At 45.7% G+C, this 22,882-nt stretch overlaps 1 protein-coding gene across 2 annotated transcripts in view; it reads right to left on the bottom strand.

The window, feature by feature from the left end:
- Nucleotides 1-22,312, bottom strand: part of sec22bb (SEC22 homolog B, vesicle trafficking protein b) — a 41,640-nt gene extending 19,328 nt beyond the window's left edge. The window contains exons 1-3 of one of the 2 annotated variants that reach the window (XM_078217923.1): nt 22,181-22,312; nt 21,941-22,089; nt 15,519-15,628 (exon numbers count right to left, since the gene is read on the bottom strand). In XM_078217923.1, the coding sequence (XP_078074049.1) occupies nt 15,519-15,628; nt 21,941-22,089; nt 22,181-22,286 (365 nt within the window). In that variant the 5' untranslated portion in view covers nt 22,287-22,312. Of the gene's footprint in view, nt 1-15,518; nt 15,629-21,940; nt 22,111-22,180 lie in introns of both variants that reach the window. The other variant, XM_078217924.1, reaches the window with a different exon arrangement.
- Nucleotides 22,313-22,882: the final 570 nt, after the last annotated feature.

Below are 22,882 nucleotides of genomic sequence, written 5' to 3'. Positions count from 1 at the left end.
TTGGAGAAGTAAGGCTTGATCAGGGATAAACACAGTAAGAAGTTTAACAACACCAGGTTAAAGTCCAACAGGTTTATTTGGTCGCAAAAGCCACACAAGCTTTCGGAGCTGCAAGCCCCTTCTTCAGGTGAGTGGGAATTCTTTTCACAAACAGAGCATATAAAGACACAAACTCAATTTACATGAATAATGGTTGGAATGCGAATACTTACAACTAATCAAGTCTACCTGATACGCTGCAAGAAAGGATGTCCCGAGGCATGGTACATTGGGGAAACTATGCAGACGCTGCGACAACGGATGAATGAACACTGCTCGACAATCACCAGGCAAGACTGTTCTCTTCCTGTTGGGGAGCACTTCAGCGGTCACGGGCATTCGGCCTCTGATATTCAGGTAAGCGTTCTCCAAGGCGGCCTTCACGACACACGACAGCGCAGAGTCGCTGAGCAGAAACTGATAGCCAAGTTCCGCACACACGCGGACGGCCTCAACCGGGATATTGGGTTCATGTCACACTATCTGTAATCCCCACAGAGTTTCACTGGCTGTCTTGTCTGGAGACAATACACATCTTTTTAGCCTGTCTTGATGCTCTCTCCACTCACATTGTTTGTATCTTAAAGACTTGATTAGCTGTAAGTATTCGCATTCCAACCATTATTCATGTAAATTGAGTTTGTGTCTTTATATGCTCTGTTTGTGAACAGAATTCCCACTCACCTGAAGAAGGGGCTTGCAGCTCCGAAAGCTTGTGTGGCTTTTGCGACCAAATAAACCTGTTGGACTTTAACCTGGTGTTGTTAAACTTCTTACTGTGTTTACCCCAGTCCAACGCCGGCATCTCCACATCTTGATCAGGGATAGTCAGCTTGGCTTTGTCAGAGGGAGGTCATGCCAAACAAATCGGATTGGATTTTGTGAGGAGCTAACCAGGTGTGTAGATGAGGACAGTCAATGTAATTTACATGGATTTCAGCTCAGTTGTAGGAGGCAGAGGATGATGACAGAGGTAGCTTTAGTGACTGGAAGCCAGTGTCCAGTGGCTACCACAGGGATCTGTGTTGGGCCCCCTATTATTCCTCATTTATATAAATAACAGATGACTACATGGGGGATAGGATTAATAAATTTGTGGATGACACAAAGCTTGGCCAAGTGGTTCACAGTGAGGCAAAGTGTCTTGTGCTTCAAGAAGGTATGGACAGAATGGTCAAATGGGCAAGTAAGTGTCAGGTGGAATTTAACCCTGAAAAGAGAGAGGTGATACACTTTAGAAGGAGTTTCTCACATGTTGGTGCAGACTCGATGGGCCCCAAGGGCCTTTTCTGCACTGTATGATTCTACACCCCTCAACCTTCTCTGCTCGAGAGAAAACAATCCAAGCATATCCAGTCTCTCCTTTTAGCTCAAATGCTCCATCCCAGGTAACATTCTGGTGAATCTCCAAGGTGGCCTTCACGACACAGAACAGCGCAGAGTTGCTGAGCAGAGACTGATAGACAAGTTCCGCACACATGAGGACAGCCTTGGGTTCATGTCATACTATCTGTAACCCCCACAGCTTGCCTGGACTTGCAGAATCTCACTGGCTGTCCTCTCTGGAGACAATACACATCTCTTTAACCGGTGCTTAATGCTCTCTCCACTCACATTGTCTGTACCTTTGAGACTCGATTAGCTGTAAAGACTCACATTCCAATCATTATTCATGTAAATTGAGTTTGTGTCTTTGTGCCCTGTTTGTGATCAGAACTCCCACCCACCTGACAAAGGAACAGTCAGTTCCGAAAGCGAGTGGCGTTTGCTACAAATAAACCTGTTGGACTTTAACCTGGTGTTGAGACTTTTTACTGTATTTACCCCAGTCCAACGCCGGCATCTCCACATCTTGGTTATAGAAGACAGAGTAGCAGTGGAAGGGTGTTTTTTAGGAATGGAGATCTGTAGTTAGTAGTGTTCCACAGGAATCAGTGCTGGGACCTCTGTTTGCAGCATGTATAAATCATCTGGAGGAAAATGTGGGCAGTCTGATTATTAAATTTGTGGATAACACGAAAATTGGTGGAGTTGCTGATGGTGCCGGAGATTGTCAGAGGATACGGCAGGATATAGATAGATTGGAGACTTGGGCACATAAATGGCAGATGGAACTTAATCCATGCAAATGCGAGGTGATTCATTTCAGAGGATCAAATTTACGTTTGAATGATATTGTAAATGGCAGAACCCTTAGGAACATTGACAGAGGGATCTGGGTATGCAGGCCCACAGTTCCCTAAAATTGGCAACACATGTGGCCAAGCATATGGCATGCTTGCCTTCATTAGCCGGGGCATTGAGTACAAGAGTTGGGAAATCATGTTGCAGCTATATAAAACCTTGGTTAGGCCGCATTTGGAGTATTGTGTGCAGTTCTGGTCACCACTCCTGCTTCTCATTTCTCTTCACTACCTATTCACCTGTACTTGGGACGGCACAGTGACAGTGGTTAGCACTGTTGCCTCACAGCACCAGGGACCCAGGTTCAATTCTGACCTCGGTCACTGTGTGGAGTTTGCATTTTCTCCCCGTGTCTAGGTGCTTCGGCTTCCTCCCACTGTCCAAAGATGTGCAGGTTAGGTTGATTGGCCATGCTAAATTGACCCTTAGTATCAGGGGGATTAGCTGGGTAAATGTGTGGGGAAGGGGGCCTGGATGGGATTGTGGCTGGTACAGACCCGATGGGCCGAATGGCCTCCTTCACTACTGTAGGGATTCTGTGATTCACATGACCAGAAGGACATGGAAACTTTGGAGCGAGTGAAAAGGTTCACCAGGATGTTGTCTGGTCTCAAGGGTGTTGGCTATTAGGTTGAATAAACTGGGATTGTTTTCACCAGAAAGACGGAGGCTGAGGGAGACCTGATAGCGGTCTACAAAATTAAGAGAGACATAGATCGGGTGGATAGTCAGAGGCTTTTTTCAAGGGTGGAAGTGTCAATTACAAGGGACACAGGTTCAATGTGAAAGGGGGAACTATACAGTACTCCAGCTGTGGCCTAACCAATGCTCTGTACAGCTCCAACATAATCTCCATGCTCTTATACTCTATAAGAAGTTTAACAACACCAGGTTAAAGTCCAACAGGTTTATTTGGTAGCAAAAGCCACACAAGCTTTCGAAGCTCTAAGCCCCTTCTTCAGGTGAGTGGGAATTCTGTTCACAAACAGAACTTATAAAGACACAGACTCAATTTACATGAATAATGGTTGGAATGCGAATACTTACAACTAATCCAGTCTTTAAGAAACAAAACAATGGGAGTGGAGAGAGCATCAAGACAGGATAAAAAGATGTGTATTGTCTCCAGACAAGACAGCCAGTGAAACTCTGCAGGTCCACGCAACTGTGGGAGTTACAAATAGTGTGACATGAACCCAATATCCCGGTTGAGGCCGTCCTTGTGTGTGCGGAACTTGGCTATCAGTTTCTGCTCAGCGACTCTGCGCTGTCGTGTGTCGCGAAGGCCGCCTTGGAGAACTTATACTCTATGCCATAACTGGTAAAAGCAAGTGTCCCATATGCTTTCAGGCAGAGAATTAGTGTGGAATATACTGCCACCGAAAGTAGGTGAGGCCAAAATGTCATTTCAAGAAAAAATTAATAGCTCTTGGTGCTAAAGGGATCAAGGGATTTGAGGGTGGTGGGTGGGTATGGAGATCAGGATATTGAATTTGATGATCAGCCATGAATGGTGGAGCAGGCTCAAAGGGCTGAATGGCCTACTCCTGCTTCTATTTACTATCCTATTCACCTGTACTGCGCCTTCAAGGATCGGTGAATAATTACCCCAAGATCCATCTGTTCCTCTGAACTTCTTAGTGTCCTCCCTTGTCTTGAGACTTCTTCCAACGTGCATTACCTTTGTTGCGAAGTTGGAATTTGATGTTGGTAAAGATGTAAAATAATTGTAAAAATGCAAGGAGGAAAAAACACACTGCGTGGTCCCTTTAAAAGCTGGTTTTGTTTCAGCTTGGAAGTTTGAAATGCAGAGTACATTCAGAGTCCAAGCTGAAACATGTGCATCAAAGTCAAGCAGTAGTCTTGACAAGGCGACCTGTTTTTGTAATTTAGCCCAATCAATTTAAAGCAGACACTCAGTTATCATGAACCTATAAAATTTGAATTTGATGGTGTTGACAGCATCATAAGAACATAAGAAATAGGAGCAGGAGTAGGCCATCTAGCCCCTCGAGCCTGCCCCGCCATTCAATAAGATCATGGCTGATCTGAAGTGGATCAGTTCCACTTACCCCCCTGATCCCTATAACCCCTAATTCCCTTACCGATCAGGAATCCATCTATCCGTGATTTAAACATATTCTACGAGGTAGCCTCCACCACTTCAGTGGGCAGAGAATTCCAGAGATTCACCACCCTCAGAAGAAGTTCCTCCTCAACTCTGTCCTAAACTGACCCCCCTTTATTTTGAGGCTGTGCCCTCTAGTTCTAGTTTCCTTTCTAAGTGGAAAGAATCTCTCCATCTCTACCCTATCCAGCCCCTTCATTATCTTATATGTCTCTATAAGATCAGACCAATCCTAGTGTAGGAAAATTGATAGGTCATCACAGGTATAAAAGAGAGTGCAGGGGGAAAAAAACAGGAGAGCAACAGAAAAACTGCCACCTCTCAAGCCACGAGGGGAGATCAGTTCTCAACTCTGCCAGCTTCAGGTATCTCTGAAGAGAACGCATCATCTTACTAGCTAAAGATACCAAATCAGAAAGAACACAGACAGAGGAACTCCAAAATATTCTGAAAGCCACAAACCTGTTTGTATTTTTAAGACTGACTGAACATTATATTTTTTGTGAATGAATATGTATTTATTTGAACAGCATTCCACTAGAATCTTATTTTATTTGGTACATTACTTGTTTAGTTAAATAAATTGTTACGTGTTCACTTTACAGTGTCAGGTATTTCTGTTAGTTAACCACTAAACTAACAGATATAATTGGGTGGCATGGTGGTTAGCACTGCTGCCTCACAGCACAAGAGACGCAGGTTCCATTCCAACTTCAGGTCACTATCTGTGTGGAGTTTGCACATTCTCCACGTGTCTGCATGAGTTTCCTTCAGGTGATCTGGTTTCCTCCCACAGTCCAACGATGTGCAGATTAGGCTGATTGACCATGCTAAATTGACCCCATTGTCAGGAGGATTAGCAGGGTAAATGTGGGGTTACATGAATAGGGCCCAGGTAGGATTGTGCTCTGTACAGACTCGATGGGCCGAATGCCCTCCTTCTGTACTGTAGGAATTCTATGATATAAACGTTATTGAAGAACAATTCACACCTTCTCAAACACTTAACAGATTATGAGGGGAGGTATTCGGCGCGACTTCTCAAAAAGGGGGTCAACCTCCGCATCATAACAGATTGAAGGCTCAAGTCTGGAATCTGAACAGTTCTAAATCTTTAAATAAACCTTAAGTGAGGAAATAGCTCTTGCTAATGAGGTTCGGGGGTCAAAGGTGCTTCCCAAATTTGCCAAGAAACTTGAGAAACAGAAAAAGATGACACTTTTAGAATTAACATGCCAAAACTGGGTTTATCTGGGGATAATAAGAAAGCTGAAATTGTAATGGAGTTAGCGAAGCATTTAAATGTACCAAAGAAACAGTCAAGTGCAGTGGAGTTAGAAAAAAATCAATAGCAACTGAGACAATGGGAGTTAGAAGAAAGGGAAAAAGAGAGACAGAGAGGAGCGAGGGAGGTAGAAGAAAGAGAAAGAGAGGGGGAAAGATTGTTTGAGTTGGAAATGATGAAGTTGGAAGTGGAAGCAACAAAATTTCAATTGACAGGAGCAAGAGTACAAGATAGAAGTAATGAGAAGCAAAATCATAGCCAACCGCCTGCTAAGGATATATACAAATATTACCAAAATTTGATGAAAAGGAATGTTTGCCATTGCCTATCCACTGTCATCCCTTTAAGTAACTCTCCCCAATCTATCAAGGCCCACTCATGCCTCATATCTTCATAGTTTCCTTCATTAAGATTTAGCACCCTCGTCTTTGAATCAACTACTTCACTCTCCATCTTGATAAAATAAATTCTATTATGTTATGGTCGCTCTCCCCAAGGGGTCTCGTACAGCTAGATTGGCAATGATTCCCTTCTCATTTCACAGTAGCCAGTCTAAGATGGCCTGCTCTCTCGGTTGTTCCTCCACATATTGGTGAAGAAATCGTCACACCTTTCCACACACTTAAATTATGAGGTGAAGTATTCCTCTTTCGGCGTTACTTCTCAGAAGGGGGTCAATCTCCGCATCGTAAAATTGTGCACGTATCAGAGTTAAATAGCAGTTGCCACTCCTCTGCCATCTGACCAACCCATCTATATCTTCCTGTAACCAACGGCCTTCTTCACTATTAACCACCGTACCAATCTTGGTGTCATCTTCAAACTTCCTTATCATTCCCCCCACAGTGTCATCCATAGATATAACTAACAATAAGGGACCCAGCACTGAACCTTGTGGTATGCCACTGGATACCAGTCTCCAGTCCCTGAAACAGACTTCTACCACTATCCTTTGTTTCCTTTTTCTAAGCCAGTTCCAGATCCATCTCGCCAAGTTTCCCTGAATTCCAAGCGCTTCAACCTTCTCAGTCTCCCATGTCCTTTTCAAAGGCTTTGCTGAAATCCATATAAACCACATGCCCCTCATCCACATACAAGATAACATTTACAAAAAATTGCTTCAAATTTGTTATGTATGACCTCCCTCTGACAAAGCCATGCTGACTACCCCTAATTAACCTATGCCTTTCCAAGCAAAGATTAATTTTCTCCTTCACAATAGTTTCCCTACCACTGGCATAAGGCTCACTGGTCTACAATTTCCGGGTTCATCCCTTATTGAAAAGTGGAATCACATTAGCCGTCCTTGTCCTCTGGCACTTCTCCTGTCATGTGGAGATGCCAGCGTTGCACTGGGGTAACACAGTAGCAAGTCTCACAACACCCGGTTAAAGTCCAACAGTTTTATTTGGTCGCAAAAGCCACGAGCTTTTGGAGCATTGCCCGGCTCCGAAAGCTAATGGCTTTTGCTACCAAATAAACTGGGTGTTGAGAGACTTCTTACTGTACTTCTCCTGTGGCTAGAGTGGAATTAAAAATTTGTCAGAGCCCCTGCAATTTTCTGCCTCGCCACCCACAGCAGCCTCGGATGCAATTCATCCAGGCCAGGGAATTGATCCATTTTTAAGCCCAGAGTCGCCAGTACCACCCCGTTTCTTTTGTCAAAACTGTGCAAGTTCCACAGTCCCTTTTCCTGAATTCCATATCTACATTCTAGTTTTCCAGAGTGAAGACCAAAGAAAGGTATTCATTTAACACCCTTCCAATATCCTGCAGCTTCACACAGATTATCCACTTAGTCTCTAATGGGCCCTACTCTTTCCCTTAATGTATTTCTAAAATCTTAGTATTCTCCATAATCCAGTGCGCAAGTCCTTCTTCATACTGCTCTTTGAATTGCTTTCTTAAGTTCCCTCTTGCACTTCCTGTATTCTAGGGCTGCAGTTGAATTGCTCCCTTTTGGCCTTCTAAAAGCCTTTCTCTTCTTCAAAGAACAATACAGCACAGGAACAGGCCCTTCGGCCCTCCAAGCTTGCGCCGCTCATGTGCCCAACTAGACCATTCTTTTGTATCCTTCTTTTCCCAGTCTGTTCATGTGGTTATCTAGATAAGTCTTAAACGACCCCAGCGTGTCCACCTCAATCACCTTGCTTGGCAGTGCATTCCAGGCCCCCACCACCCTGTGTGTAAAATACGTTCCCCCTGACATCTGTGTTGAACCTTGCCCCCCCCCTCACCTTGAACCCGTGACCCCTTGTGTTCGTCACCGCCGACCTGGGAAAAAGCTTCCCACTGTTCAATCTATGCCCTTAATAATTTTATACACCTCTAATAGGTCTCCCCTCATTCTCAGTCTTTCCAGAGAGAACAACCCCAGTTTACCCAATCTCTCCTCATAGTTAAGACCCTCCATACCAGGCAGCATCCTGGTAAACCTCCTCTGTACTCTCTCCAAAGCCTCCACGTCCTTCTGCTAGTGCGGCGACCAGAACTGGACGCAGTATTCCAAATGTGGCCTAACCAGCGTTCTATGCAGCTGCAACATCATATGCCAACTTTTATATTCTATGCCCCATCCAATAAAGGCAAGCATGCCATATGCCTTCTTCACCACCCTCTCCACCTGTGCTGCCACCTTTAAGGATCTGTGGACTTGTACACCCAGGTCCCTCTGTGTGTCTATACTCCTGATGGTTCTGCCATTTATTGTATAGCTCCCCCTTACATTAGGTCTACCGAAATGGATCACTTCGCATTTATCTGGATTAAATTCCATCTGCCATTTCTCCGCCCAATGTTCCAGCCTATCTACATCCTGCTGTATTCTCTGACAACCTTCATCACTGTCCGTAACTCAGCAATCTTCGTGTCGTCCGCAAACTTACTGATCACACCAGTTACATCTTCCTCCAAATCATTTATATATATCACAAACAGCAGAGGTCCCAGTACAGAGCCCTGCGGAACACCACTAGTCACAGACCTCAAACCGGAAAAAGACCCCTCCACTGCCACCCTCTGTCTTCTATGGCTAACACAGTAAGAAGTCTCACAACACCAGGTTAAAGTCCAACAGGTTTATTTGGTAGCAAATACCGTAAGCTTTCGGAGCGCTGCTCCTTCGTCAGATCCACTCTATCTGACGAAGGAGCAGCGCTCCGAAAGCTTACGGTATTTTGCTACGAAATAAACCTGTTGGACTTTAACCTGGTGTTGAGAGACTTGTTACTGTGTTCACCCCAGTCCAATGCCGGCATCTCCACTTCTAAGGCGAAGCCAGTTCTCCACCCATCTAGCTAGCTCACCTTTTATCCTGTGAGATTTAACCTTTTGCACCAGCCTGCCATGAGGGACCTTGTCAAACGTTTTACTAAAATTCGTATAGACGACATCCACGGCCCTTCCTTCGTCAATCATTTTTGTCACCTCCTCAAAAAACTCAACCAAATTTGTGAGATTGGGTTTGTACTCGTTGGAATTTAGAAGGCTGAGGGGGGATCTTATAGAGACCTATAAGATAATGAAGGGGCTGGATAGGGTAGAGGTGGAGAGATTCTTTCCACTTAGAAAGGAAACTAGAACTAGAGGACACAGCCTTAAAATAAAGGGGGGTCAGTTTAGGACAGAGTTGAGGAGGAACTTCTTCTCTCAGAGGGTGGTGAATCTCTGGAATTCTCTGCCCACTGAAGTGGTGGAGGCTACCTCGTTGAATATGTTTAAGTCACGGATAGATGGATTTCTGATCGGTAAGGGAATTAGGAGTTATGGGGATCAGGGGGGTAAGTGGAACTGATCCACTTCAGATCAGCCATGATCTTATTGCAGGCTCAAGGGGCTAGATGGCCTGCTCCTATTTCTTATGTTCTTAAAGGTACAGACAATGTGAATGGAGAGGGTTAAGCACAGGTTAAAGAGATGTATATTGTCTCCAGCCAGGATAGTTATAGAGTCATAGTCAGAGGTTTACAGCATGGAAACAGACCCTTTGGCCCAACTTGTCCACGCCACCCTTTCTTTTTTAAAACCCCTAAGCTAATCCCAATTGCCCGCATTTGTCCCATATCCCTCTATACCCATCGTACCCATGTAACTATCTAAATGCTTTTTAAAAGACAAAATTGTACCCACCTCTACTACCACCACTGGCAGCTTGTTCCAGACACTCACCACCCCGTGTGTGAAAAAATTGCCCCTCTGGACACTTTTTTATCTCTCCCCTCTCACCTTAAATCTATGCCCTCGAGTTTTAGACTCCCCTACCTTTGGGAAAAGATATTGACTATCTAGCTGATCTGTGCCCCTCATTATTTTGTAGATCTCTAGAAGATCACCCCTCAGCCTCCTACGCTCCAGAGAAAAAAGTCCCAGTCTATCCAGCCTCTCCTTATAACTCAATCCATCAAGACCCAGTAGCATCCTCGTAAATCTTTTCTGCACTCTTTCTAGTTTAATATCCATTCTATTATAGGGTGACCAGAAATGCACACAGTATTCCAAATGGGGCCTTACCAATGTCTTGTACAACTTCAACAAGACATCCCGACTCCTGTATTCAATGTTCTGACCGATGAAACCAAGCATGCCGAATGCCTTCTTCACCACTCTGTCCACCTGTGACTCCACTTTCAAGGAGCTATGAACATGTACCCCTAGATCTCTTTGTTCTCTAACTCTCCCCAACGCCCTACCATTAACTGAGTAAGTCCTGCCCTGGTTCAATCTACCAAAATGCATCACCTCACGTTTATATAAATTAAACTCTATCTGCCATTCGTCAGCCCACTGGCCCAATTGATCAAGATCTCGTTGCAATTGGAGATAACTTTCTTCATTGTCCACTATGCCACCAATCTTAGTGTCATCTGCAAACTTACTAACCATGCCCCCTATATTCTCATCCAAATCATTAATATAAATGACAAACAACAGTGGACCCAGCACTGATCCCTGAGGCACACGGCTGGTCACAGGCCTCCAGTTTGAAAAACAACCCTCGACAACCACCCTCTGGCTTCTGTCAAGAAGCCAATTTTGTACCCATTTAGATACCTCACCCTGGATCCCCTGAGATTTAACCTCATGCAATAACCTACCAGGCGGTACCTTGTCAAAGACCTTGCTAAAGTCCATGTAGACAACATCAACTGCACTGCCCTCATCTACCTTCTTGGTTACCCCTTCAAAAAATTCAAATCAAATTTGAGACATGATTTTCCATTCAAAGCCATGCTGACTGAACCTAATCAGTCCTTGCATCTCTCAATGCCTGTAGATCCGTCTTTCCAAATGCCTTCCAAGAATTTACCCACCACAGATGTTCGTGAGATTTTGCAAGCCCAGGCAAGTCGTGGGGGTTACAGATAGTGTGACATGAACCCAAGATCCCGGTTGAGGCCGTCCTCGTGTGTGCGGAACTTGGCTATCAGTCTCTGCTCAGCAATTCTGCGTTGTCGTGTAGGCCGTCTTGGAGAACACTTACCCGAAGATCAGAGGACAAATGCCCGTGACCGCTGAAGTGTTCCCCAACAGGAAGAAAACACTCCTGCCTGGTGATTGTTGAGCAGTGTTCTCTTCCTGTTGGGGAACACTTGAGCAGTCACGGGCATTCAGCCTCTGATCTTCAGGTAAGTGTTCTCCAAGGCGGCCTTCACGACACTGCAGAATCGCTGAGCTGAAACTGATAGCCAAGTTCCGCACACGAGGACGGCCTCAACCGGGATCTTGGGTTCATGTCACACTATCTGTAACCCCCGCGACTTGCCTGGGCTTGCAAAATCTCACTAATTGTCCTGGCTGGAGACAATACACATCTCTTTAACCTGTGCTTAACCCTCTCTCCACTCACATTGTCTGTACCTTTAAGACCTTTAAGGGGCAGCACGGTAGCACAGTGGTTGGGGCGGCACAGTAGCACAGTGGTTAGCACTGCTGCTTCACAGCTCCAGGGACCTGGGTTCGAATCCCGGCTCGGGTCACTGTCTGTGTGGAGTTTGCACATTCTCCTCGTGTCTGCGTGGGTTTCTTCCAGGTGCTCCGGTTTCCTCCCACAGTCCAAAGATGTGCAGGTTAGGTTGATTGGCCATGCTAAAAAAAATTGCCCCTTAGTGTCCTGGGATGCGTAGATTAGAGGGATTAGCAGGTAAAATATGTAGGGAAATGGGGGTAGGGCCTGGGTGGGATTGTGGTCGGTGCAGACTCGATGGGCCGAATGGCCTCTTTCTGTACTGTAGGGTTTCTATGATTTCTATGATGACTTGATTACCTGTAAAGACTCGCATTCCAACCATTATTTTGTAAATTGAGTTTGTGTCTTTACATGCCCTGTTTGTGAACAGAACTCCGACTCACCTGATGAAGAGGCAGCGCTTTGAAAGCTTGTGACTTGTGCTACCAAATAAACCTGTTGGACTTTAACCTGGTGTTGAGGGACTTCTTACTGAGTTTACCCCAGTCCAATGCCGGCATCTCCACATCATAATTGCAGCAAGGCATCCATGCTCCTGTACTTGAATTCTCTTCTATGAAGGCCAACATTCCATTTGCCTTTTTTACAGCCTGCTGTGCCTACATGCTTACCTTCAGTATATGAGGACACCCACGTCTCATTGCACATTCTCCTCTCTCAATTTATACCCATTCTGGTAATAATCTGCCTTCCTGGTTTTGCTACCAAAGTGGATAACCTCACCTTTACCTACATTATACGGCATCTGCCACTCATTTGCCCATTCACTCGACTTGTCCAAATCATACTGAAGGATCACTGCATCCTCCTCTCAGCTCACCCTCCCACACAGCTATGTGTTGTCTCCAAATTTGCAGACATTACATTTAATCCTCTCATCTTAATCATCAAGTGAATAGCTGGGGTCCCAGCACTGATCCTCCAATATCTCACTAATCACCGTTTGCCATTTTCGAAAAGACACATTTATTCCTACTCTTTCTTTCCTGTTTGCCAACCAGTTTTTAATGCATCTCAGTACACAACCCCCAATCCCAGGTTCTTCAATTTTACACTCTAATCTCTTATATGGGACTTTGTTGAAAGCCTCACAAAAGGTTGCTGCAGAAGATTAGGGTACACGGAGTTGGGATTAAAGTGTGAGCATGGATTGAGGATTGGCTATCTAACAGGAAGCAGAGAGTTGGAATAAATATGTGCTTTTCTGGTTGGCAGTTGGTGACTAGTGGCGTGCCGCAGGGATCGGTGCTGGGGCCTCAACTGTTTACCATATACATAGACGATCTGGAGGAGGGGACCGAGTGTAGGGTAACAAAGTTTGCAGATGACACAAAGATGAGTGGGAAAGCAAATTGCGTGGAGGATGCGGAAAGTCTGCAGAGAGATTTGGATAGGCTACGTGAGTGGGCGAGGATCTGGCAGATGGAGTATATCGTTGACAAGTGTGAGGTTATCCACTTTGGAAGGAATAATAGTAAAATGGACTATTATTTAAATGGTGAAAAATTACAACATGCGACAATGCAGAGGGACCTGGGGGTCCTTGTGCATGAATCACAAAAACTCAGTTTGCAGGTGCAGCAGGTAATCAAAAAGGCAAATGGAACGTTGGCCTTTATCGCGAAGGGGATGTAGTATAAAAGCAGGGACGTCTTGCTGCAATTGTACAAGGTACTGGTGAGGCCGCAACTGGAGTAGTGTGTGCAATTTTGGTCCCCTTATTTGCGGAAGGATGTATTGGCCTTGGAGGGAGTACAGAGAAGGTTCACCAGGTTGATCCCGGAGATGAGGGGGTTAGCTTATGGAGGAGAGATTGAGTAGGTTGGGCCTGTACTCGTTGGAGTTTAGAAGGCTGAGGGGAGATCTTATAGAGACATATAAGATAATGAAGGGGCTCGACAGAGTAGAAGCAGAGAGATTCTTTCCACTTAGAAAGGAAACAAAAACGAGAGGACACAGCCTCAAAATAAGGGGGAGTCAGTTTAGGACAGAGTTGAGGAGGAACTTCTTCTCTCAGAGGGTAGTGAATCTCTGGAATTCTCTACCAATTGAAGCAGTGGAGGCGACCTCATTAAATATGTTTAAGTCACAGGTAGATAGATTTCTGATCAATAGGGAATTAAGGGTTATGGGGAGCGGGCAGCTAAGTGGAACTAAATCACTATCAGATCAGCTATGCTCTTATTGAATGGTGGGGCAGGCTCGAGGGGCTAGATGGCCTACTATTTCTTATGTTCGAAAGTCCAAATAAATTACACCCGTTGGGTCATAGAAATCATAGAATCATAGAAACCCTACAGTACAGAAAGAGGCCATTCGGCCCATCGAGTCTGCACCGACCACAATCCCACCCAGGCCCCACCCCCATATCCCTACATATTTTACCCACCAATCCCTCTAACCTACTCACCTCAGGACACTAAGGGGCAATTTTAGCATGGCCAATCAACCTAACCCGCACATCTTTGGACTGTGTTTAGGAAACCGGAGCACCCGGAGGAAACCCACGCAGACACGAGGAGAATGTGCAAACTCCACACAGACAGTGACCCAAGCCGGGAATCGAACCCAGATCCCTAGAGCTGTGAAGCAGCAGTGCTAACCACTGTGCTACTGTGCCGCTCATTAATCCTATTAGTGAGATCCTCAAAGAATTCTAGTAGATCGATAGTACTCCAGATGAGGTCGAATGCATGTCTTATACAATGTTTATAATGACCTGCTGAACATGAACTTCTGACTCTTCTGCTCAATATGCTCTATTAATAAAGCATATGGTATCCCAAGGTTAATTAACTGCTCTCAACATGCCCTGCCACCTTCAATGACTTGTGTACATCCACACAGAGGTCCCTTTGTTCCTGCACCTCCTTTAGTGTCAGACACTGCACGCAAGGCAACCGTTGAGCCCATTGTGTCTGTGCTTGTCTGTCGAAAGATCAATTCTGAGGGAGCCATGTCCTCTTTTCCTCCCATGTCCCTGAATGTGTTTTCTTTTCAGAAATTGATCCCATCCCCTCTTGAAACCCTTGATTGAACCCACCTCTATTCTCAGGCAGTGCATTCCAGATCCGATGGACTGATTACATGAAAAATTTTGCGTCACATCATCTTTGCTTCTTTCGCCAATTAACTTGGATCCAGGACCTCTGGCTTGCGATCCTCAAGATGGAAACAATTCAGTCTCTCCTGATCTACTCTGTCCAGATCCATTGTGATTCTGAACACCTCCATCAAATCTCCTCTCACTCGTCTCTTCAAGGAAAAGTCAGAAGTTGCCCAATCTATATTCCAAACCAAAGTTCCTCATCCCTAGATCCAATCATATCTGCACCGTCATTAATACTTTCACATCCTTCCTTAAAAGTATTGTGCACAGAACTGTTCACAAGTGTTTTATATACAAGTTTATCATAAGTTCCTTGTTCTCGTACTCTCTGCCCCGATTACGAAAGCCTAGCATTAACCATACTCTCAACTTGTCTTGACATCTTCAATGACCTGTACAGAGACACCCAGAGTCCTCTGCTCCAGCATCTGCTTTAGAATTGTACTTTTAAAAAAATATTCTCTTCATTCTTCCTACCATGTGAATCATGTCACACTTCTCTGCACTGAATATCATCTGACGTGTGGGGTTCAAGCAGATAAGTTCAAGTGTGGCACCCTCCATATCCAAATCGCGAGCTATCTTAGCAAGAGTGAACGTCAGGAGAGGGAGAGGGAATACAAAACTATTTGCGATCCCGGAAGGAGTACCCTGAAGGCGAAAGCCCTGGAATGTTGCAAGATAATTTACAATGGACTCTATTGTTCTCAAGGCATTGTCTGTTACTGTATTGTTATTGGTGTTGTATTAGTTTGTGCTTTGTTACTTTCACAAAATTCACTGAACATCATAGAGTTGTACCACTTACTGGAAGGTCATGGCTCCTGCCTGCAAGGTGCAGCGTGTGGGAGACTGCTCGTTCAGTTTGCGGAACAGCTGTTTGGCCTGGCTCTGGTAATGCTGCAAGTCACGTCCAGACTAAAAGGAGTAAAATAGAATGTGTTGAGCAATGATGGACACAGGAAATGTGGTTTGAAGATGACTATATTCATCTCTTTGGATTGGTTGTTTGAACCACCACACTGCCAACAAATTCCAATTTTCATGGTACCAAGGCACAAATAAAGTGTGCAAGAGAATTACCAGTTGTGACATTTTCATATTCCTTCCCCTTTCACAGTATCAGGTTCTTGACAGTGACTCGACAGAGTCTCGACAGACAGCTGTAACAAGAGTTAAGTATAGGTGGGTACAGCTCCATCACTGCGGCAAACATTGATGGAAGGTCACCATTTTATTGAATAGCAGAGGGGGGTGGGGAGGTGGGGGGGCGGAGATGAGGTAGAGGGAAAGGAGACAGTGAGGTAGCTGTTGAGGGAGATGGGGGTGAAGGAAGTGGGAAAATTTAAGGATGGAGCAGAGATAAAAGAAGAAAGGAGGGGAAGAATGAGAGAATGAATAGAAGAGAAGGGAGGTGAGGTTTGGAAAAGCAGTAGAGTCACTGAAAGAAAGGGGAAGGGAAGGGTGAGGTGAGGGGATAGGGGCGAAGACGATTGGTTAAATATTTCTCTCTGATACACTATTGAACCGGTGGATGCGGTGTTTTTGGATTTCCAAAAGGCGTTTGATAAGGTGCCCCATAAAAGGCTGCTGAAGAAGATTAGGGCACACGGAGTTGGGGGTAGTGTGTTAAAGTGGATTGGGGACTGGCTATCCGACAGGAAGCAAAGAGTCGGAATAAATGGGTGTTTTTCCGGTTGGAGGAAGGTAACTAGTGGCGTGCCGCAGGGATCGGTACTCGGGCCGCAACTGTTTACCATTTATATAGATGATCTGGAGGAGGGGACGGAGTGTAGGGTAACGAAGTTTGCAGATGACACAAAGATAAGTGGAAAAGTGAATCGTGTGGAGGACGGAGAAGATCTGCAGAGAGATTTGGACAGGCTGAGTGAGTGGGCGAGGATATGGCAAATGGAGTATAACGTTGAGAAATGCGAGGTTATACACTTTGGAGGAAATAATAACAAATGGGATTACTATCTCAATGGAAACAAATTAAAACATGCTACCGTGCAAAGGGACCTGGGGGTCCTTGTGCATGAGACGCAAAAGCCCAGTCTGCAGGTACAACAGGTGATCAAGAAGGCAAATGGGATGTTGGCCTATATTGCGAGGGGGATAGAATATAAAAGCAGGGATGTCTTGATGCACCTGTACAGGGCATTGGTGAGGCCGCAGCTGGAATACTGTGTGCAGTATTGGTCCCCTTATATGAGGACGGATATATTGGCATTGGAGGGAATGCAGAGAAGGTTCACCAGGTTGATACCGGAGATGAGGGGTTTGGATTATGAGGAGAGGCTGAGGAGATTGGGTTTGTACTCGTTGGAGTTTAGAAGGATGAGGGGGGATCTTATGGAGACTTATAAGATAATGCGGGGGCTGGATAGGGTGGAGGCGGAGAGATTCTTTCCACTTAGTAAGGAAGTTAAAACTAGAGGACACAGCCTCAAAATAAAGGGGGGTCGGTTTAAGACAGAGTTGAGGAGGAACATCTTCTCCCAGAGGGTGGTGAATCTCTGGAATTCTCTGCCCACTGAGGTGGTGGAGGCTACCTCGCTGAATATGTTTAAAGCGCGGATGGATGGATTCCTGATCGGTAAGGGAATTAAGGGTTATGGGGATCAGGCGGGTAAGTGGTACTGATCCACGTCAGATCAGCCATGATCTTATTGAATGGCGGGGCAGGCTCGAAGGGCTAGATGGCCTACTCCTGCTCCTATTTCTTATGTTCTTATGATTACATATGTTCCTCGGATTCACAATTGATTATATGTTTCTCTCTGGCACATGATTGATTGAGGGGGACAGTAGATACTTGGACAAGAAATTGGCTGAGTGATAGGGAACAGGGAGCAGTGATAAATGGTTGTTTTTTTAGATTGGACGAAGGCTTGTCGGGGAGTTGCCCAGGGGTTAGTGTTGGGACCCTTGCTCTCCCTTGATATATTAATGACCTAGACTGTGGTGTTCAGGGCATGATTCAAAATTTGCAGATGAAGACTGGAAGCATTGTCAACTGTCTGTGATGGGGACAGTCTCTATAGTATTAATGGATTGAGCAGGCAAGTGGCAGTTGAAGTTTAATGCAGGTGATGTATTTTGGCAGGAAGATAAAATAAAGGGAGAAACTCTAAAGGAGATGCAGGGACAGAGTATATGTACATAAGTAATGGAAAGGGGCAGGGAATGTTGAGAGAGCATATAATAAGCATATTGTATCCTAGGTTTTATTAATAGAGACATTAAGAACAAGATGTTGAACTTGTGCAAGACAATGTTTAGGCCTCATCTGGAGGCTGCACCCAGTTCTGGGCAATATACTTGAGGGAGGATGTGAAGGTGTTGGAAAGAATACAAAGGAGATTCACAAAAATGATTTCAGGGATGAAGAACTGCAGCTGTGAGGAGATATTGGGTCTGTTTTCCTTGGAGATAATAAGGCTGAGGTTCAAGGTATTCAAGGTCATGATGGTATGGACAGGGTAAATAGCGAGAAACTGTTCCCCCTCTCGACAGCACCGATTCAAAATAAGAGGCAAAGGAGTAGAAGTGGTGTGAGGAAATATATTTTCACTCAGAAGGTGCTTGGAGTCTGGAACAACCTTCCTGAGAGGCGCTGTTGGCAGGTTTGATGGAGGTCTTCAAAAGTGAATTGGATTGCTATCTGAAAAAGGAGAATGTGTAAAGTTGCGGGGATAAGGGAGTGGACTCAGCAGAATGCTCTTTCAGAGAGCAAGTGCACTCATTGGGCTGAATGGCCTCCTTTTGCACTGCAAAGATTCAGTGATTCTGTAATACACATTTCTCTGATTCACTATTGAATACATAGAAACAGAGAAACATAGAAAGACAGCACAAAACAGGCCCTTCGGCCCCACAAGTTGTGCCGAACATATCCCTACCTTTCAGGCCTACCTATAACCCTCCATCCTATTAAGTCCCATGTAATCATCCAGGAGTCTCTTAAAAGACCCTATTGAGTTTGCCTCCACCACCACTGACGGCAGCCGATTCCACTCGCCCACCACCCTCTGAAAAATTTCCCCTGTACCTACCCCCCAGCACCTTAATCCTGTGTCCTCTCGTAGCTGAGAGTCCACCCGATCTATGCCTCTCAACATCTTATATACCTCTATTAGGTCTCCTCCCATCCTAGGGATGGGTTGGTAAGTTTGCTGACGACACCAAGGTAGGTGGTGTTGTGGATAGTTTGGAGGGATGTCAGAAGTTGCAGCGAGACATAGATAGAATGCAAGACTGGGCAGAGAAGTGGCAGATGGACTTCAACCCGGATAAGTGTGTAGTGATCCATTTTGGCAGATCCAATGAGATGAAGCAGCAGTATAATATGAAGGGTACCATTCTTAGCAGTGTAGAGGATCAGAAGGACCTTGGGGTCCGGGTCCATAGGACTCTTAAATCGGCCTCGCAGGTGGAGGATGCGGTCAAGAAGGCGTACGGCGTACTAGCCTTCATTAATCGAGGGATTGAGTTTAGGAGTCGGGAGATAATGCTGCAGCTTTATAGGACCCTGGTTAGACCCCACTTGGAGTACTGCGCGCAGTTCTGGTCACCTCATTACAGGAAAGATGTTGAAGCCATTGAAAGGGTGCAGAGGAGATTTACAAGGATGTTGCCTGGATTGGGGGGCATGCCTTATGAGGATAGGTTGAGGGAGCTTGGTCTCTTCTCCCTGGAGAGACGAAGGATGAGAGGTGACCTGATAGAGGTTTACAAGATGTTGAGAGGTCTGGATAGGGTAGACTCTCAGAGGCTATTTCCAAGGGCTGAAATGGTTGCTACGAGAGGACACAGGTTTAAGGTGCTGGGGGGTAGGTACAGAGGAGATGTCAGGGGTAAGTTTTTCACTCAGAGGGTGGTGGGTGAGTGGAATCGGCTGACGTCGGTGGTGGTGGAGGCAAACTCGTTGGGGTCTTTTAAGAGACTTCTGGATGAGTACATGGGATTTAATGGGATTGAGGGCTATAGATAGGCCTAGAGGTAGGGATATGATCAGCGCAACTTGTGGGCCGAAGGGCCTGTTTGTGCTGTGGCTTTCTATGTTCTATGTTCTATAAGACCTACCCTCCAAACCAGGCAGCATCCTGGTAAATATCCTCTGCACTCTTTCCAGCGCTTCCACATCCTTCTTATCGTGAGGTGACCAGAACTGCACACAATATTCCAAATGTGGTCTCACCAAGGTCCTGTACAGTTGCAGCATAACCCCACGGCTCTTAAACTCCAACCCCCTGTTAATAAAAGCTAACACACTATAGGCCTTCTTCACAGCTCTATCCACTTGAGTGGCAACCTTTAGAGATCTGTGGATATGGACCCCAAGATCTCTCTGTTCCTCCACAGTCTTCAGAACCCTACCTTTGACCCTGTAATCCACATTTAAATTTGTCCTACCAAAATGAATCACCTCACATTTATCAGGGTTAAACTCCATTTGCCATTTTTCAGCTCAGCTCTGCATCCTATCTATGTCTCTTTGCAGCCTACAACAGCCCTCCACCTCATCCACTACTCCACCAATCTTGGTGTCATCAGCAAATTTACTGATCCACCCTTCAGCCCCCTCCTCTAAGTCATTAATAAAAATCACAAAGAGCAGAGGACCAAGCACTGATCCCTGTGGCACTCCGCTAGCAACCTGCCTCCAGTCCGAAAATTTTCCATCCACCACCACCCTCTGTCTTCGATCAGACGGCCAGTTACCTATCCAATCGGCCAACTTTCTCTCTATCCCACACCTCCTCACTTTCATCATAAGCCAACCATGGGGGACCTTATCAAACGCCTTACTAAAATCCATGTATATGACATCAACTGCCCTGCCTTCATCAACACACTTAGTTACCTCCTCAAAAAATTCTATCAAATTTGTGAGGCACGACTTGCCCTTCACGAATCCGTGCTGACTATCCCGGATTAATCCGCATCTTTCTAAATGGTCGTAAATCCCATCCCTAAGGCCTTTTCCATCAATTTACCAACCACCGAAGTAAGACTAACCGGTCTATAATTACCAGGGTCATTTCTATTCCCTTTCTTAAACAGAGGAACAACATTCGCCACTCTCCAGTCCTCTGGTACCATCCCCGTGGACAGTGAGGACCCAAAGATCAAAGCCAAAGGCTCTGCAACACTGTGGGCCAAAGGGCCTGTTCGTGGCAGCCTTCATGACAACATGACAACAAATTGATTGCCAAGTTGCACACACACGAGCATGGCCTCTACTGGGATCTTGGGTTCATGTCACTCTATCTGTAACCGCCCCCCCCCCCCCCCCCGACGACTTGCCTGGGCTTGCAAAATCTCACCAACTGTCCTGGCTGGAGACAATACACATCTCTTTAACCTGTGCTTAACCCTCTCTCCACTCACATTGTCTGTACCTTTCAGACTTGATTACCTGTAAAGACTCACATTCCACCCATTATATTGTAAATTGAGTTTGTGTCTTTATATGCCCAGTTTGTGAACAGAACTCCCACTCACCTGAAGGAGCAACACCCCAAAACCTTGTGCTACCAAATAAACCTGTTGGACTTCAACCTGGTGTTGTGAGACTTCTTACTCACCTGAAGATCCCATACCCTGAATTGTTGAGTTGTCAGTCCTGCCCTCAAACATGTTTGTGGTGGCAAAAATATCACACTTCCATGTGTCAATCCATGCCTGTAACTCAGTCTTACCTAACATTAAAGTAAAGACCATCAAGCATTGCCTTACTCTCGACACACAACGTAGCTGAGCTCAGTCCAACTTATCTCTCTCCCTTAATTATATCATTTATCTGCATTAGGTGTCCATAAATTCTATTATGTCTCCACTATTTCCCCATTATCAAATGGGGCAGCACGGTGATAGTAGTTAAGACGGCTGCCTCCTCACAGCATCAGAGACCCAAGTTTGATTCCGTCCTCAAAATGACTGCAAAGTTTGCATATTCTCCGTGTCTGCGTGAGTTTCCTCCGGGTGCTCCGATTTCCTCCCACAGGCCAAAGGATGTGTGGGTTAGGTTGTTTGCCCATACTAAATTGCCCCTTCGTGTCGGAGAGATTAGCAGGATAAATGTGGGGTTAAGGATCGGGCCTCAACTGGATTGTTGTTCGTGCAAGCTGGATGAATTGAATGGCCTCCTCCTACACTGTCGGGATTCTATGATATTCCATTATTTCTGTTATGTCTCCATTACGTATCTACACTATTTCTCACCTGTTCATCCTCCTGCATCGACGCGGCGAGTGGGAGGCCGTCAGCCACCCGGGCGATCATTGTCAGGAGAACCATCGCCCCCGACCACAAGACTCCCTCTCCCCGGGCCCCGACGTTTGCTGCTCCCTCTCCCCGGGCCCCGACGTTTGCTGCTCCCTCTCCCCGGGCCCCGACGTTTGCTGCTCCCTCTCCCCGGGCCCCGACGTTTGCTGCTCCCTCTCCCCGGGCCCCGACGTTTGCTGCTCCCTCTCCCCGGGCCCTTCTCGCTCAACTTACTGCCGGTCTGCACTCTCCGGCTGAAGGCACTTCCTCTCCCTTCCGGTAACCAGCACCGACTATTGGTCATTGTAAGAAGCGTTTCGAAAGACCACTCAACCTATCCAGTGCCGAATATCCGAGACAGTTCGTGCCCCTCCTCCATATCCAGATCTCAAAGTTTACTTCCGTCCCGTGCCATTTCGCTTATGATGGCTCACTGCCCTTAAAATCAACACTCTTCCATTTAATCGACCAACAGCCACCCCCCATTATGAAAAACACATCCTACCCTTTATGATCACCTGCACTTATATTCCCCAACACCCTTCTTATGTTCACCAGAATCCCACTTTTGAGAATCAAATTCTCCCCTTATAATCACAACCTCCCCCACACACCACCTTATAACAAACATACCCCACCCTTTATGATGAACTGCGCTTATATGCCCCAACACCCACCTTATGAATCATAGTTATAGCGGTTTACAGCATGGAAACAGGCCCTTCGGCCCAACTTGTCCATGCCATCCTTTTTTGTAACCAGTCAGCTAGTCTCAATTGCCCACGTTTGGCCCATATCCCACCTTACTCATGTAACTGTCTAAATGCTTTTTAAAAGACAAAATTGTACCCGCCTCTACTATTACCTCTGGCAGCTCGTTCCAGATACTCACCACCTTCT

The sequence above is a fragment of the Mustelus asterias genome, chromosome 8, assembly GCF_964213995.1.
Source record: "Mustelus asterias chromosome 8, sMusAst1.hap1.1, whole genome shotgun sequence".
NCBI lineage: Eukaryota > Metazoa > Chordata > Chondrichthyes > Carcharhiniformes > Triakidae > Mustelus > Mustelus asterias.
This window is presented reverse-complemented; position numbering and strand designations above follow the sequence as displayed.